This window comes from Triticum urartu, chromosome 6A (genome assembly GCF_056163025.1).
Source record: "Triticum urartu cultivar PI428250 chromosome 6A, HENAU_Tu73, whole genome shotgun sequence".
Lineage (NCBI taxonomy): Eukaryota > Viridiplantae > Streptophyta > Magnoliopsida > Poales > Poaceae > Triticum > Triticum urartu.
In genome coordinates this window covers 66,043,729-66,060,417 of record NC_141878.1, presented here as the reverse complement: position 1 = coordinate 66,060,417, position 16,689 = coordinate 66,043,729, and the positions used below count along the sequence as shown (strand labels likewise).

The following is a 16,689-nucleotide window of genomic DNA, read 5'->3' as shown; positions in this document are numbered from 1 at the left end:
TACTACTCAGTGTATGCCGCGGTTGTTATGTTCAAACTTCAAAGGGTAATTCCAGCTTCAAAAGCATCTTGTGGTACATTATGTTGTGTAATAGAAAAGGAGTTGAATTGAAACGTTCTTTAGTTCTTGCTGTGTTTTCCATTTATAATGTTCTTGGGAGATCAAGTTATGTTGTATATGCGGTTGCACTGCTTAGCTTCTAGGAAAAGCACCACAATTAGTTGCACATTCGCTGGGCAGGTCATCCAGTTGTTATCCAGTTTATTTATGCCCAATAATTGAGCAATGTACCCTTTTCACAATTTTAAAACTGGGTTCTAAATACTTTTTTCTAAAATGAAAAATAATCCAGGTTTAATGACCCATGGCTTATCAGCTTCGTTAGTCCAGAAAATTAGGCTCCACAAACTATATAATTAACAAAATTAACGACCATTTCAGACCTAACCTCAGCTCGGACAGTTCAAATTTCAGTCACAATCTAGAAAGATGTTTCGGTTAAACAAAGTCTAAGCATCATCGAGAATTCAGAGACAGATGGTTTACCACCCAATCAGGAGAGGGTTTCTTTGCATCTTAAGAGCATGATAATGTAGTGCTATTAGATATATGCCTCGCCATTCTTTCCATCTTCCAGCCCAGGCTAGGTGACGCCGCGGTAAAAACTTGCTGAACTACCAGCCCTGTACCGCAGATAAGGGATACTAATCCCTGCCCACCACCGGCACAACAGTTTCAGTGCCATCTGGTCGGCTGACCCTTAGCATAAGGCGGAGATGGCCGGAATGCGTTAATCAGCAATATGAGTTAAATCTTGCGATAGCCACGAAGGGAATCCAGAAATTTGCAGAACGCAAGTTGCAGCATATCAGGGAATGCGTCGCCAAAGCAAGTTCAATCTACAAAGTTCTGGGTAGCCTCCCCTGCAGACAAAATCATCAACTTAGTTATCAGATAATAATCCTCCCAGGAAGAATGCAGGGGTAGCTTTTGAAGAGTAACAGCATAGATGATACAAGGTAGCGATGCTTAATGGTGACATGTTTGATTTATGTCCTTTTATCAGTCCCATCCACACTGAATGTAACAGCAGAGCAGATCATATGATTCAAACTGATAGTTTGCACCATGACCACATTGTTTATGCACATCATTCTATTGACCCCAAAAAGGAAAATAATGATTTTACTGATAAGAATCAACAAGATACCATGAATAATGGTGCTATGAGGAAGTTAGAAACTGAAAAAAAAACTGGTACTAACCGTGCATGCACTTTACAAAGGTCTCAAGCTCTGAGAAGCACACATCTCTCTGCAAAAGGAACGGAGTTCGCTGACGGTATGCAAAGAATGAGAGATGGTGACGGTCAGGATCATTCCTCGGCTTCGCTGTGTCAAGGATCCGAGAGTACATGTCCACGTCAAGACATGGAAGAGCACTCTCTACACTTACAGATAGACCATGATCCCATGCTGCGTTCATAACCTGCAAATTTTCAAGTGTACCAAAATTATCCACGGAAAAAAATTAAACACGCAATCGTAGCTTCAGAGAGTTCTTACAACATCTCTCACCTGCCAGGTTAAACCTTCTGGGTCAGCAAATGCTTCATCATTCTCCTGAACTGTAAATTCTGGGCCATAACAAACCACTTTAAGAATTATGGAATGCTTCTTGAGCATTCTGAAAACTGGAGAGTATCCATCTCGATTTGTAGGGTTGTAGAATCCTGCAGTAAGCTCTGCAGCATGGCTTGCAGTTCTGTACCACCAATAGATGGAGGGGATCTGAGGAAAGATAATTGTCTTGTCATGAAACAGCCGAATTGGCAAGAGAAATATGAGGGGCAAGTTCCATGGACTTATCAGGGCAATATATGCTATATAGAAAGGCTGTACTATGAGACCAGGCAAGCGATCCGCTTAATACATGTATATCCTATTATGATTACAGTACTTCACAAGTTCGATGAGTAAAAAAATTCAGCCTCTTTTTTGTCCGAAATTTTTAAATAGTCGACCTAATAATTAGCATTTTGAGTAGCTTCTGTACCGTGTCTCGTCTAAATTTGAGGGATACTTCATGATTATGCATTCAACTCCCCGTAACTTGTCAAAGCTATATTACTTACTAGTTTTTGAGCAATCATTGGTTGCTTTGAACAGAAGTGCAACCCAGAATATAAAATAAAGAAAAAAGAGCTTAACGGATACCCATTACGTGCAAAGTTTGATGTGATATACATGGGAAACTAGAGAGGCAGAGAACAACAAGAAAGGAATATATGTGAAGCTTCTTTAAAAATTAGAGAGAATATGATGCTTCAAGGTCCAACCAACAAATGTACCAAGATATAGCATACCTTCACCACAATTGCTGCTCCATCAAATGCAAGAGTAGCAAGTGAGAGCACCTGATCCACATGATCTATGAGGATTCCAGAATACCAATTAAGGAAGAAACGCCCATAGTAGCTGTCATAATCACCTCCGTCACAAAAAAAGCCAGTCTCATGTGACCTTGAATTATAGTAGCCAGCATTATCAGGCCCACGGGCCCAAAACAAATGCCCCCGTGTCAAGGCTGATTGCCGTAGGTTCTTTTGCATATACCTGTCATAACACTGTCGAAAAAGCAATCAACAAAGAATACATTATGTATGCATTTACAACTTATGCATGCTGCCATCCATAACAGAAATGTAGCACGACATTTTTGTATGTGTGCAATCCAAAAGATAAGTTCAAGTCATGGCCCACATACCAACAAAACAGCATTATATGGTTCTCGAAAGGTGCCTACTGTGCATTTTTGTTTCCTCTACCACAGCTTAATAACAACATAACAAGGTAGTAATATTTTACACTCCTTCAGGACCAATGAATAAAATGAGAAGGGTTCAGAATCAGGAAACAAGGTAACTGGAGTAAGTGTCCCTATCCTTGATGGTTCGAACTTGGAAATTGGAATTCAAGTAAATACGTCTTTTTCTTTGAATAAGTGCAAGAGGTTTGGAGTTTTAAGTAAGTACCTGAAACTCGCCAATACCAGGATATCTCCAGCCCATTTTTTCTGGACACGAAGGGTATCTTAGCTCTCCAGAAGCACCCAATCCAACCTCAATAGCAGAAATAAGACCCTCTTCAGATAAGCTTCTGAATTCCATATGAAAGCTCCTCATGAAATCAAAATAAACCTGCATATAATCTCATCAAGTATCAATAATTCAGTGTACATGTCTCTCCTTCTATTAGAGAATTGATATGAAAAAGATTAATGGCGATACAATGCAAGTTCAATGTATTGAATGACAGGACAGCTCTTGGCTATCACAACAAGATATACTGCAATTACAACTGTGTAGAAAGGACTACCATTTTAAATGAATTAAAAATGTCACTACGAAAAGACCGAAGTAATGCTCGTCTAAGGAGAATGACAGCTTTTTAAAAAAAAACAGAGATGTTAAAGGAGGGTTTATAGAGGAGAGAAGAAAAATTACCAAGGATGACCCAATACCTCAATGCCAGTTCTCCCTCGAAGGACTCGCTCTTTGTCAATTCCCCAGGAAAGGCATTCTGTATTCCTCCTACCTTCTCGATCAGTGAAAAATATATCTTGGTTCTCTTGTGCAATTTCAATTACCCACCTAGGGAGAGCAATTAACACACCACCAGATCCACACTCCCCAGACCCATGAAATGACAATACAACCTTAAATTTGTTGAAGAACACTTGTTAGCCAATGTAAGTCTAGTTCAATATAACAAGGGAGATAAGAGAAGCATATCCAGTTTAAGGATTTTAAATATCGTGCAATGCTACATCATGCTCATAATTGAAAATTTATCATATAAGCTCAAAAGGTTTAGTCATGTTATTTCCTCGCTTTGGAAGGTCAGATTTCTGGTTATGTCAAGAATCAAGAAAGTTGAGTCCCTTTGGATTCAATGAATGGATGACTTCTAAGTCTATGCTTTAGTATGAGAGATCCAGGTATACTCTAGTAACTTGCTATAATTCAACCACCAATAGTACATGTGTATAAAGTTACAAAAAAGTACGAAAATGTCAGATGTGTGAGTAATAGCATCCTAGAAAATGCCATAAGTCATGGTAGTATTCTAACCTGAACTTTTAGCTTGAACTCTTTAATAATACCAAAAAGGTCCCTGTAGCCAGACCATTCATACTTTTGAGGAGTCCAGGCTTCCACAATCCCCCACCAACAGTCTACAACAACTCCATCAACATTCAAAGACTTCAGATGCCTTAGTTCAGCGCGTACAGCCTCAGGATCAACCAATTGGCAATAACAATTGATAATGCCCATCTACAGCAACAGCAACAATGCTAAAGCATGGTGTGATAGATAGATTATAGATGTCGAAATTTCAGGAATATATGGTTGGAAGATAAAGAAAACATAGAGTTCTCAACTTACAATTTATTTTAAATGCATAATCTTAAAAAGAACGAACTGCATACGGTATGATTCTCTAGTTCTCAGTCAGATTCAGAGAATCCGCGTGAACTTTGGTGCTATGTTAAGTATTCAAGTCACACTTACACATGCACCTAGCCATGAGAGGACTCACAAGTAGGGGCAAACCCGGTAAAAAGATACAACCAGATTTGCAAAGTACTATATCAACCCCCTTAAACATTTCTCTTCAACCTTTTTGGCCATCTATTACATGACATGATTAAACCATGTGCAAGTGTAAAGAGGTTCACCAGGAAGCGAGAAAACAGGATTAACATAGCAGATATGGGATCAAGAGGTTCACCAGGAACTTACAGACAAAGAGGCGTACACTGGTATATATGGAGTTTTCGTGAAATCACCCGCCCATACTGCTGATGCTCTCAACAGCTGCTCCAATTGAACAATAAAAGAAAAACGTGAGGTTGTCGCCCAATTTGATTTGCTAAATCAGAAAGCCCAAACGAAAAGTTGGCTGCAAACAAAGAATCAGTGAACTCGACAATGCAATTACATGATAAATTACTGGTCCATACAAATAATGCTATATGGTGCAATTAGAATATCACTGCAAGCTGGAGCTACAACATTCTAAGCCCTATCGACGGTCAACTAACTTCATGGGTTATAGGCTATAAGAGCTGATAAAGACCAAGTTATGATGGCAAATAGGCGATGCTACATCCCAAGGTTATCTGGTTTATATACACCGGCATACCACAAGCATCCATTAAGCGAATCAAACTGCAAACTTTGCTCACCTGATCACTTCCCATACAATTCAAAGAATTGGCTGAACTTGAATTCCCATAGCTCTCATTCTTTATGCTTTGCTCTGCCACCACCACTGAATCCAATGACGACGGTGACAGGCTATCATCTGTTTGTAGGGCTGAAGCCTGGGAATCTATTGGCGTCCCAATGGCGTAGCTGTTCAGAGAGTTGGTAAAAACTGGGGTTTCCAGAGAAGTAGCCTGGAAAGCACCCTGCTGCAAATACGAACATGAAAGCGTTATGGTCGCAATGCGAATCATTTCTTGCAAAATCAATACATTTTTCATTCACAACGTTTTCAATTGAGCAAGGGATAACATTATCATACGAAAAGTGGAGAGCTCCAGCAAGCAAAATCCGAACATCTATAGTCTAGGTAAGTAAGGGCAATAAGACACTGGAGAGGGCGCACGTACGAATTGGGCAGGGGGAGGGAGAGAGGGCTGGGGAGAGGAGAGGAAGGTGGTGCCGTCGGGGTGGACGGTCCACCCGGCGGCGCGGGCGAGCGCGGCGAGAACGTCGTTCATGTCGGCGCGGGCGGGGAGGGGGAAGTTGCCGTGCTGCCGCAGCCCGGCCAGCATGCGGCTGGTGATGGCGCGCCGTTGCCGCTCCCGCAGCTTCGTCCGCTCCTTCTCCCGCTCCCTCTCCCGCTCGCCGCGCCGCCGCCCCGGGGGAGGAGGCGCCGCGGGGGTGGAGGCGGAGGCGAAGCCGCGCGGGCGGCGGCTCGGCGGCGGGGGAGGCGAAGTGGACGGATCAGCGTCCCCGTGGGGGTGCTTCGTGGCCATGGCGCTCCGCCCGGCGGCCGCGGCGTCGGCGCCGATCTGCGAGCGCTGGGTAGGAGGGAGGGGCACCGCGAGCTGCTGCCGGCGCGGCCGCTGGTCGAGGAAGTGGAGACTCTGGAGTGTAGGCCAGAGGAAGGAATGCTGACGAGGCACCGCTGACCAAGCATTAAATTTAGAAGGTTGTAAATCCATGCGAGATTTGAAAATGAAAATTTAGAAAATTTTGCTAGACAAAAGTAAAAAAGGGAAACGCTATCGCTCAACCGGCGGATGTTTGTGCGCGCGCCGACCTCCTCCGTAGCCGTCGGATTTGATTTGAATCCAGCGACTCAGAAGCAATCTATATCCTAGTACAGTTCTTACAACGCATCCCTTGTGTTCAGTTGGCTTGACCGAAACAAATGGTCCGTTGCGAATCGAGCACTTGCAACCAGCAGCCAAGCCGAGTGCCCCTGCCTGTAGGTGGTCTTCGCCGAGCGCCGCCGCCTGTAGGCCGTCGTTGCCGAGCGCATTCATGTCGGATCTCCGACGCCAAACACCACCCGGCAACCGGATCCGGCGAGATCCGCCATGCAAGCGTGAAGCACCATCTACCTCGCCGCCGTCATGGCACCACTAGCACTAGCAACAGCCACATCATCACGCCATATGGGTTCATGTCCACACCCACTTTCTGCAACAACAACAACAACAACAACAACAACAACAACAACAACGTTGTTGCGGACAGCGGGAACGAAAGACGTATGTGTTAGGGCGCGATGTGACCGGAGATATTGTTGCAATTTTTGCAACAAGGGTCTTGTTACAGAAAATTAGGCACAACGAGAGATGTGTTTGCATTTTTTGCAACAAGGGTATTGTTGTAGGAAATTAGAGAAGAAGAGATTTTGCAACAAGAACTTGTTGCAGAAAATTAAAGAAGAGGGAGTTTCACAATAAAGGTCTTGTTGTAGGAAAATAGAGAAAACACAACAAGAGTATTATTGCAGGAAATTAGAGAAGAGAAACTAAAGGCTCGCATGATAGAAACGGATGGCTCGCAAGAAGGCCGATCTTTTTAAAAGATCCATCGACCGACGCGTAGCACGCCCGAGTTGTGTAACATGGTAGATGTTTATGATCGGTTGGGTCCCCATTCTAAATTGGTGACCAAGTTTTTTACCCGAGCGGAGTTTCCCCCTTGAATTTTCATTTTGATCAAAGGATTTTTTACAAAGCTAGTGTTTATCGTGAGCAGAGAAAGTCACATCACAAACCAACATCATTTCTCTGCCATTTATTTTTAGTGTATGTGTGTACTTCGCTTCTGGTGAGCCATCGCTCCTCCCTTAGAGGCGTCATCATCGCCATCCCTACACTCTGTGTGCGGTCTCACCTAGGCCCTCTTTGGAGCGGTGTGCGTGGGTTTTTTTATGTGTGCCGCTCAGTGGTTGTGATGGTTTTTGCCCGGTTCTTCATAATTAACTGGGCAATCTGGTTTTCGCTCGGTTTTCCCTAATTAACTGAGCAACTCTTTTCTTCTTAATGAATGCAGGATAACTGCCATTTCAAAAAAAATAACTTCTGATAAGCCACCTTGGAGATTCGTAAAGTTGCATATCAGCGATGGAGTCACGTCGAGCTTCGGTGAGGAGGTCTGGATCCATCAATCTTTTCTTCGGTGGCTGATGTGGTGGTGTCGAAGGCAGGTGACGGGCGTTGGTATCAAGCTCGAAGATGTTCTGCTATCTTTTCAGTTTGGTCATATCGGTTCTTACGTGACTTGTACTTTGATCTTTATGATATGAATGAGACATGTATTACCATGCAAAGAAAAAGTACATCAGCCAGTGATGAGTGTCATTGCCTGAAAACCAAAGCATTCCTGACATCTCAAATTTGTCAGAGGATCAGCAGTGTCATGAAAGGTTGTGGTGAGATAGGAAGACGTCGTGGGACATTGATCTTCCATATGAGCTTAATGTCCGTGCAGTTTGGCCTGATGCCAAGGCATGCCATATAGCTATTGCTTTAGAGCATAGGAGGAACAAGTGTGTGCATGTTTCGGTATCCTATAGACACATGGGGCAATTCTCTGATGGGAGGATCGTTTTCGTATGAAGATTTCTACATGTGTCTAGCATGTCATTGTGCAACAGCCATCCAAATACCTTGGGAATAGTTCTTTTGCTGATAAGCCCAACCGAATTTTTTTAGAAGTCCACTAATGAAAACTTGACTAATAGGCTTCTAAAAAATATTTTTGATTGAGTTTCTAGAATAAGTTGGATAGGGGGGGCAGCTTATTCTATAAGTTCAAAAAAGCCACCAAAAGAACTAACTCTTGGCCTTGGTCTTGTTAGGAATTTTTGAGGACCAAACCATAGAGAGGGCAGGGTCGTCAACGACTCTTTACATGGTGGAGTAAGCAACTTTTGTTGAGAAGGTCCGGCCACCAAGCATTGATCATTGATCAAGCCGTCCAATGAGTAATACACCTGCAGTAGAGCACAAATGGAGACCAGTTCTTGGATTGCACGGGTAGAGGTTAATAACCTAGTCGTGATAATGACATTCTTATTTTCACAAACTCCTATTTATCATGTTGCACAGCTTATTCTTTTTTATGAAATTTATAGGAACTCAACAGCCTTAACAAAAAGAAAAAGAAAAGAAAATTGCCTTATTCAGGTGTCACATTATAAACTAGTTTGATTTGTCACCATGATAAAAGTTGATTATAAGTACATGAAAAACGATTTATGTCAATGGCATGACAAGATAGCTTTGGTAGTCCTAGAGCTCACTTGGGCTTGTCCAAGAACAAAGGCAATGAAATGGTGATAAACTATCTATCAAGATGAACTGTCACTTAGTTTATCTTCCGGTTTCTAACTTTCTAGGAAAATGGGAATCCCTTGGTTTTTTTTGGGTTTTAAAAGAATATTTCATTTGATTGAGTAAAAAATAGCTCGAGGCTACCCCTTGCACCCATATATTTCCATCTACTAGCAAGTGGTAGTCGTTGGCCAACAATTGTCGTTTAGATGAGTCCTGCATCAATTTATTAAGTTTACTTCATAATCGCCCAAACAAGGACATTTTTTGCCGATAAAGAACATTTCATTCAATTGATGTATCAAGGTGATACAATCTCATTGAAAGAATGTTTGGCCTCTGCATAGCGCGATGCAAACAGCCAACAAGTCCAACAAACCTAAAAATAAATATTATTTTACAACAGAAATAAATCAGTCCAGCCTAGGGTAGGGGCAAATCCTATTTGGAGATTGCACCGTCATCCATGTTGGGAGAAAAATCCCCCTGATTGTACGCTCCAATCGTGTAGACGCCATTATAAAAAGGTATTTATCCTCCGACCTCTGCAGTATAGACCAAAACTTGTTTGATCGTGACGAATTTATGTCTGACAATACTATACAAGCTAGGGTATTGCACCGTAAGTGGAGTGCCCCCCCCCCCCCGCCCCCCGCCAGGTGTCTTCCCAGAATCAAACCTGAGAACCATCCCTAACCGAGAAAGTGCCAAATTGAAAAAAGAATTCTTTGGCCTTCATCATGCCACTCCAAAAATGTGAATCACGGAGGTTTCCAAAAGAACCTGAGAAATGGCTTTGGACCCCCACGTACTTGTTACAAATGATTTCCTGCCACACTCCATTCTCAGTGAGTAGTTTGTATACCCATTTACTTAGAAGAGCGATGTTTTTAATCTTAAGATCCTGAATTATGAGGCTCTCTTGACTTTTAGGTCAACATAATACACTCCACCTAGTTAGCCAACATTTTTTGGATTAATTATCACACTGCCAAATAAGTCTGGATCTAAAATAGTCGAGACGCTGAAGAACCCCTTTTCGGTAAGTGAAAGAATGACAATATGTATAGAACCATGATGTTGAGGACGGAATTGATCAGAATCAACCGTCCCCCATACGACAAGATTTTGGCCTTCCAACTGGCTAGACGTTTCTCAAGTCTTTCTTCCACCTGCTTCCACTTAGCGATAGTTAAACGCCGATAGTGAATGGACTAACTAGATACCAAATCGAGAACTGCTCGAGCTGGCAGCTAAAAATCTCAACATACTCTGATGCGGACTCTAAGGCATCGCCGAAGCAAAAAAGCTCACTCTTATGGAAATTAATTTTAAGATCATAGAGCTCCTCAAATTTACATAAAAGTGACTTGAGGTTTCTTGCTTTATCTAGGTCATGATCCATAAAAAGTATAGTGTCATCCACATATTGTAGAATAGACATACCTTCTTCTACCAAATGAGGGATCACACCACTAATCTGACCGACCACATTAGCCCGCTCAACAAGGGTAGTTAACATATCGACCATAATGTTAAACAAAATAGGGGATAGGGGTCTCCTTGGCGAAGCCCCTTCCTAGTCTGAAAGTAGTTGCCAACACTGCCGTTGACTTTGATAGCCACGGTACCTTCAGAAACAAAACTCTCTACCTATAGACACCATTTTGGTGAAAACCCCTTCATGCGCAAAAATTGCAAAAGAAAGGGCCATTTTACTTTGTCATATGCTCTTTCGAAGTCTATTTTGAAGATGACTCCATTCAACTTTTTACGTGAAACTTATGTACAATTTCATGCAGCACAACAACTCCATTTAATATGCACTAGTAGAAAACATGGCTTTGGTCTAGGCCGGGTCAGCCCATTAGTCCCAGTTCAGTCCAGAACCAGGACCAATGTGGGCATTGGTCCCGGTTCGTGAGCCCAGGGGGCTGGCCGGGCCACGTGGGCCATTGGTCCCGGTTCATCTGGACCTTTTGGTCCCGATTGGTGGGATGAACCGGGACCAATGGGCCTCGCTCCTAGCCCACCACCATTGGTCCCGGTTGGTGGCTTGAACCGGGACCAAAGGCTCCCCTTTAGTCCCGGCTCATGTCACCAACCAGGACCAATGAGGTGCCTATATATACCCCTCGCTCGCGAGCAGAGCACCCCAGTGCTCTGTTTTTCTCTGGCCGAGGGGGAGAGGGCTTGGTGGTGCTCTAGCTCACCTCCTATGCACACAAGGTGTTCGATGGAATGCCTGAGCCACACTACTTAAGCTTTCTCCTCTCCAAGCTCGACCTCCAAGCTCCATTTTCCATAATATTTGTCTAGGTTTAGCGGTCCGTCACGCCCCGTCCCCGTCTTCACCGCCGTCGATCACCCGCGCCGAGCTCATCGCCGGCACCACCGTGGTGAGCCTCTTGTTTTATCTTCTTTCTGAAAGGAAAAATATTCTTACTTGTATGTTTACATAGATACTTGTATTATTTTCTTACTTTTATTATTGCATCTTATATAGTGCGATGGTTTTGGTATCCGCCCCCGTCGGCCATCGTCCTGTCTATGATTCGGATGTGGTATATATATTATCTTCATAACTATTGGTTCATTTATTGTTTATGAAAATTATGCCGACCAACGTGACATAGATTTTATTTATGTAGGATGTATGTGAATCGGAAATGCCAACCGACCCTATTGTCGAGAGGTTAAATTTAGTTGAAGAAGAAAACAATTTGTTGAAGGAAAAAATAAAAAAAATTGAGGAGGAGAAGATGATATTGGAGTTGCATGTTGCGGATGTCGTCGATGATCACAAGATCAAGATGGATGCAATGCGCTTGAAGATTAGAAAGATTAGAAAATATGCCATTCATACCGAGGCTTGATATCATTATGCCGTTGGATCAATTGTTACCTTGGTTGCGATTATGATCGCATTTGTTTTCGCATTGAAATGTTTTACATAGTTTCAATGTATGGTTTAATTAATTAGATGCTCTGGAGAGCTATATGTTGTTAGATGAGAACTATGTATGCACTTTGGTTTTAATGTGATGATGAACTTCTATTAATTTGGACACTTAATTATATATAATGCACGCAGATGAACCGGCAATGGATGTACGGTGACAGACACACCCGCGAGTACATTAAGGGCGTGCATGAGTTTCTCGATGCGGCTGAGGCAAACAAGCAGAATGGTTTTATGTATTGTCCATGCACTGAATGTGGGAATACGAGGTCTTACTCTAACCGGGAAATCCTTCACTCCCACCTGCTTTACAAGGGTTTCATGCCACACTATAATGTTTGGACGAGGCACGGAGAAATAGGGGTTATGATGGAAGACGGCGAAGAAGAAGAGTACGATGACAACTATGTGCCCCCTAAATACGGTGATGCTACAACGGGGGGAGCTGGTGAAGATCAAGAGGAACCAGACGATGTGCCCAATGATGCTACAACGGGTGAAGCTGCTTAATATCAAGAGGAACCAGACGATGTGCCCGATGATGATGATCTCCGCCGGGTCATTGTTGATGCAAGGACGCAATGCGAAAGTCAAAAGGAGAAGCTGAAGTTCGATCGCATGTTAGAGGATCACAAAAAAGGGTTATACCCCAATTGCGAAGATGGCAACACAAAGCTCGGTACCGTACTGGAATTGCTGCAGTGGAAGGCAGAGAATGCTGTGGCTGACAAAGGATTTGAGAAGCTACTGAAAATATTGAAGAAGAAGCTTCCAAAGGATAACGAATTGCCCGACAGTACATACGCAGCAAAGAAGGTCGTATGCCCTCTAGGATTGGAGGTGGAGAAGATACATGCATGCCCTAATGACTGCATCCTCTACCGCGGTGCATACAAGGATCTGAACGCATGCCCGGTATGCGGTGCATTGCGGTATAAGATCAGACGAGATGACCCTGGTGATGTTGACGGCGAGCCCCCCAGGAAGAGGGTTCCTGTGAAGGTGATGTGGTATGCTCCTATAATACCATGGTTGAAACGTCTGTTCAGAAACGAAGAGCATGCCAAGTTGATGCGATGGCACAGTGAGAACCGAAAGAAAGATGGGAAGTTGAGAGCACCCGGTGACGGGTCGCAGTGGAGAAAATCAAGAGAAAGTACTGGGATGAGTTTGCAAAGGACCCAAGGAATGTATGGTTTGCTTTAAGCGCGGATGGAATTAATCCTTTCGGGGAGCAGAGCAGCAATCACAGCACCTGGCCCGTGACTCTATATATGTATAACCTTCCTCCTTGGATGTGCATGAAGCGGAAGTTCATTATGATGCCAGTTCTCATCCAAGGCCCTAAGCAACCCGGCAACGAAATTGATGTGTACCTAAGGCCATTAGTTGAAGAACTTTTACAGCTGTGGAACGGAAACGGTGTACGTACGTGGGATGAGCACAGACAAGAGGAATTTAACCTTAAGGCGTTGCTGTTCGTGACCATCAACGATTGGCCCGCTCTCAGTAACCTTTCAGGACAGACAAACAAAGGATACCACGCATGCACACACTGTTTAGATGACACTGAAAGTATATACCTAGACAAATGCAGGAAGAATGTGTACCTGGGCCATCGTCGATTTCTTCCGACCAACCATCAATGTCGAAAGAAAGGCAAGCATTTCAAAGGCGAGGCAGATCACCGGAAGAAGCCCACCATGCGCACCGGTGATCACATGCTTGCTATGGTCAATGATTTACACTATGTAATCTTTGGAAAGGGTCCCGGTGGACTAGCTGTTCCGAATGACGCTGAGGGACACGCACCCATGTGGAAGAAGAAATCTATATTTTGGGACCTACCCTACTGGAAAGACCTAGAGGTCCGCTCCTCAATCGACGTGATGCACGTGACGAAGAACCTTTGCGTGAACCTGCTAGGCTTCTTGGGCGTGTATGGGAAGACAAAAGATACACCTGAGGCACGGGAGGACCTGCAACATTTGCACGAAAAAGACGGCATGCCTCCGAAGCAGTATAAAGGCCTTGCCAGCTACGCTCTTATGGAATAAGAGAAAGAAATCTTCTTTGAATGCCTGCTCAGTATGAAGGTCATGACTGGCTTCTCGTCGAATATAAAGGGAATAATAAATATGCCAGAGAAAAAGTTTCAGAACCTAAAGTCTCATGACTGCCACGTGATTATGACGCAACTGCTTCTGGTTGCATTGAGGGGGCTTCTACCGGAAAACTTCCGATTAGCCATTGTGAAGCTATGTGCATTCCTCAATGCAATCTCTCAGAAGGTGATCGATCCAGAAATCATACCAAGGCTAAGGAGTGATGTGGCGTAATGTCTTGTCAGTTTCGAGCTGGTGTTCCCACCATCCTTCTTCAATATCATGACGCACGTCCTAGTTCATCTAGTCGACGAGATTGTCATCCTGGGGCCCGTATTTCTACACAATATGTTCCCCTTTGAGAGGTTCATGGGAGTCCTAAAGAAATATGTCCGTAACCGCGCTGGGCCAGAAGGAAGCATCTCCATGGGCCATCAAACAGAGGATGTTATCGGGTTTTGTGTTGACTTCATTCCTGGCCTTAAGAAGATAGGTCTTCCTAAATCGCGGTATGAGGGGAGACTGACTGGAAAAGGCACTCTTGGAAGAGACTCAATAATATGCAGGGACGGATATTCTTGGTCTCAAGCAAACTACACAGTTCTATAGAACTCTACCTTGGTGACCCCGTATGTCGATGAACACAAGAACAGTCTGCGCTCCAAACACCCGGAGCAGTGCGACGACTGGATTACATGTGAACACATCAGGACTTTCAGCAGTTGGTTGGAAACACGTCTCAGAGGTGACAACGCTGTTTGTGATGAGTTGTACTTGTTGTCTAGGGGACCATCTTTGACTGTATTGACTTACAAAGGATACGAGATAAATGGGAATACATTTTACACGATCGCCCAAGATCAAAAGAGCACCAACCAAAACAGCGGTGTCCGCTTTGATGCAGCAACCGAGAGCGGAAAGGACACATATTATGGTTACATAGTGGACATATGGGAACTTGACTACGGACCTGATTTTAAGGTCCCTTTGTTTAAGTGCAAATGGGCCAATCTGTTAGGCGGCGGGGTACAGGTAGACCCACAGTACGGAATGACAACAGTGGATCTGAAAAATCTTGGGTACACTGACGAACCGTTCGTCCTAGCCAATGATGTGGCACAAGTTATCTATGTGAAGGACATGTCTACCAAATCGAGAAAAAGAAAAGATAAGGAAGCGAATACATCATACGATGAGCCAAAGCGCCACATAGTTCTTTCAGGAAAAAGGGACATCCTGGGAGTGGACGGCAAGACAGACATGTCTGAAGATTATGAAAAGTTTCATGAAATTCCTCCCTTCAATGTCAAGGTTGACCCAAGCATCCTGATAAACAATGAAGATTATCCATGGTTACGACGCAATAAGCAAATGACACAAGCGAAGAAAAAGTGAAGACTTTCTCCCGTAACTATTATGATGATACCATGCCAACTTTGTAACACACGAACATGCTACCATTGTCCATTTTATACATGCACATGCTATGTGGGTGAAATTATGATACCATGCCAACTTTCAACTTTTTCAGAGTTCATTTGAAATGCTTTCATGTCTTATGGTTCGGCCCTCGTAATACCATGACCATTAGTCCCTGGCCCATGCCAACTTTCAACTTTCAACTTTCTAAAACTAATGGCACTAACAGAAAGTTTATAATTTTGCTCCTCGCCCCTGGCCCATGACCATTAGTCCCGGTTTGTGCCACAAACCGGGACTAAAGGGTTGGTCCTCGTTGCGGGCAGAGTTTAGTCCCACCTCGCCAACCGAAGGGGGCTCACACCGATTTATAAGCCCTTCCCTCTCTGCCTTGTTGAGCTCCTCTCAAAGTGAAAATAGATGCCCTAATAGAGAAAAGTTTAACCTAAATTCATAGTGAATTTCTCTGAAATTCATAGAAATTTACTGGGAAATTAGGTTGAATTTTCTATATAAGCGCATCTATTCTCATTTTTAGTAAGTTAATCACAAACTTGTGATTCAAACAATTTTCAAAGAATTCAAATTAAAAGCAAAAAGTTTATAATGGCACTAACAGAAAGTTTATAATTTTTCTAAAACTAAAAGCAAAAAGAATAAAAAAATAAAGCAAAAAACAAAAGAAAATAAATAAGGCAGAAAACAAAACAAAAAAAACTAGAAAAAAATAGCAACAATAAGTATTTTGTTGTAAGTAGAAACAAAATAAAATAAATAAAGCAACAGAAAGTTTATAATTTTGCTGACCTAAAAGCAAAAAGAATTAAAAATAAAGCAAAAACAAAAGAAAATAAATAATACAGAAAACAAAACAAAAAAACTAGAAAAAAATAAAAATAGCAACAATAAGTATTTTGTTGTAAGTAGAAACAAAATAAAATAAATAAAGCAACAAAGAAAACAAAAAAAACAAAAAAGTGTTTTCAAATTTGAAAACTAATGGCACTAACAGAAAATTTATAATTTTTCTAAAACTAAAAGCAAAAAAGAATTAAAAAATAAAGCAAAAAACAAAAGAAAATAAATAATGCAGAAAACAAAACAAAAAAACTGGAAAGAAATTAAATATAGCAACAATAAGTACTTTGTTGTAAGTAGAAACAAAAAAACAAAAAAACAAAAAGTGCCACCTACTGGGCACCCACGGCCTGAATACGACTAGAAACCCTATCATGGGCCAGGATTCAGGCCCGCGGGAGGCCCAGTAGGCCCACAGGCACAGATTGCACGGTTAGGCCCGAAAGCCTGCTTTAGAGAGGAGCTCGAGAGGGAAGGCGC

The 16,689-nt window shown here is 42.8% G+C and overlaps 1 protein-coding gene across 2 annotated transcripts; it reads right to left on the bottom strand.

The window, feature by feature from the left end:
* Positions 1-416: 416 nt before the first annotated feature.
* Positions 417-6,184, bottom strand: BMY2 (beta-amylase 2). 2 transcript variants are annotated; one of them, XM_048678515.2, is made up of 10 exons: positions 5,680-6,184; positions 5,251-5,478; positions 4,805-4,879; positions 4,133-4,336; positions 3,523-3,717; positions 3,035-3,199; positions 2,366-2,626; positions 1,578-1,790; positions 1,266-1,488; positions 417-923 (listed from the first exon to the last, which is right to left on the bottom strand). In XM_048678515.2, the coding sequence occupies exons 1-10, from the start codon at positions 6,046-6,048 to the stop codon at positions 895-897; spliced, it is 1,962 nt and encodes a 653-aa protein (XP_048534472.2). In that variant the 5' UTR covers positions 6,049-6,184; the 3' UTR covers positions 417-894. The 2 variants fall into 2 exon arrangements, with proteins under 2 accessions (XP_048534472.2, XP_048534473.2); XM_048678516.2 differs by having other exon boundaries at positions 5,251-5,475.
* Positions 6,185-16,689: the final 10,505 nt, after the last annotated feature.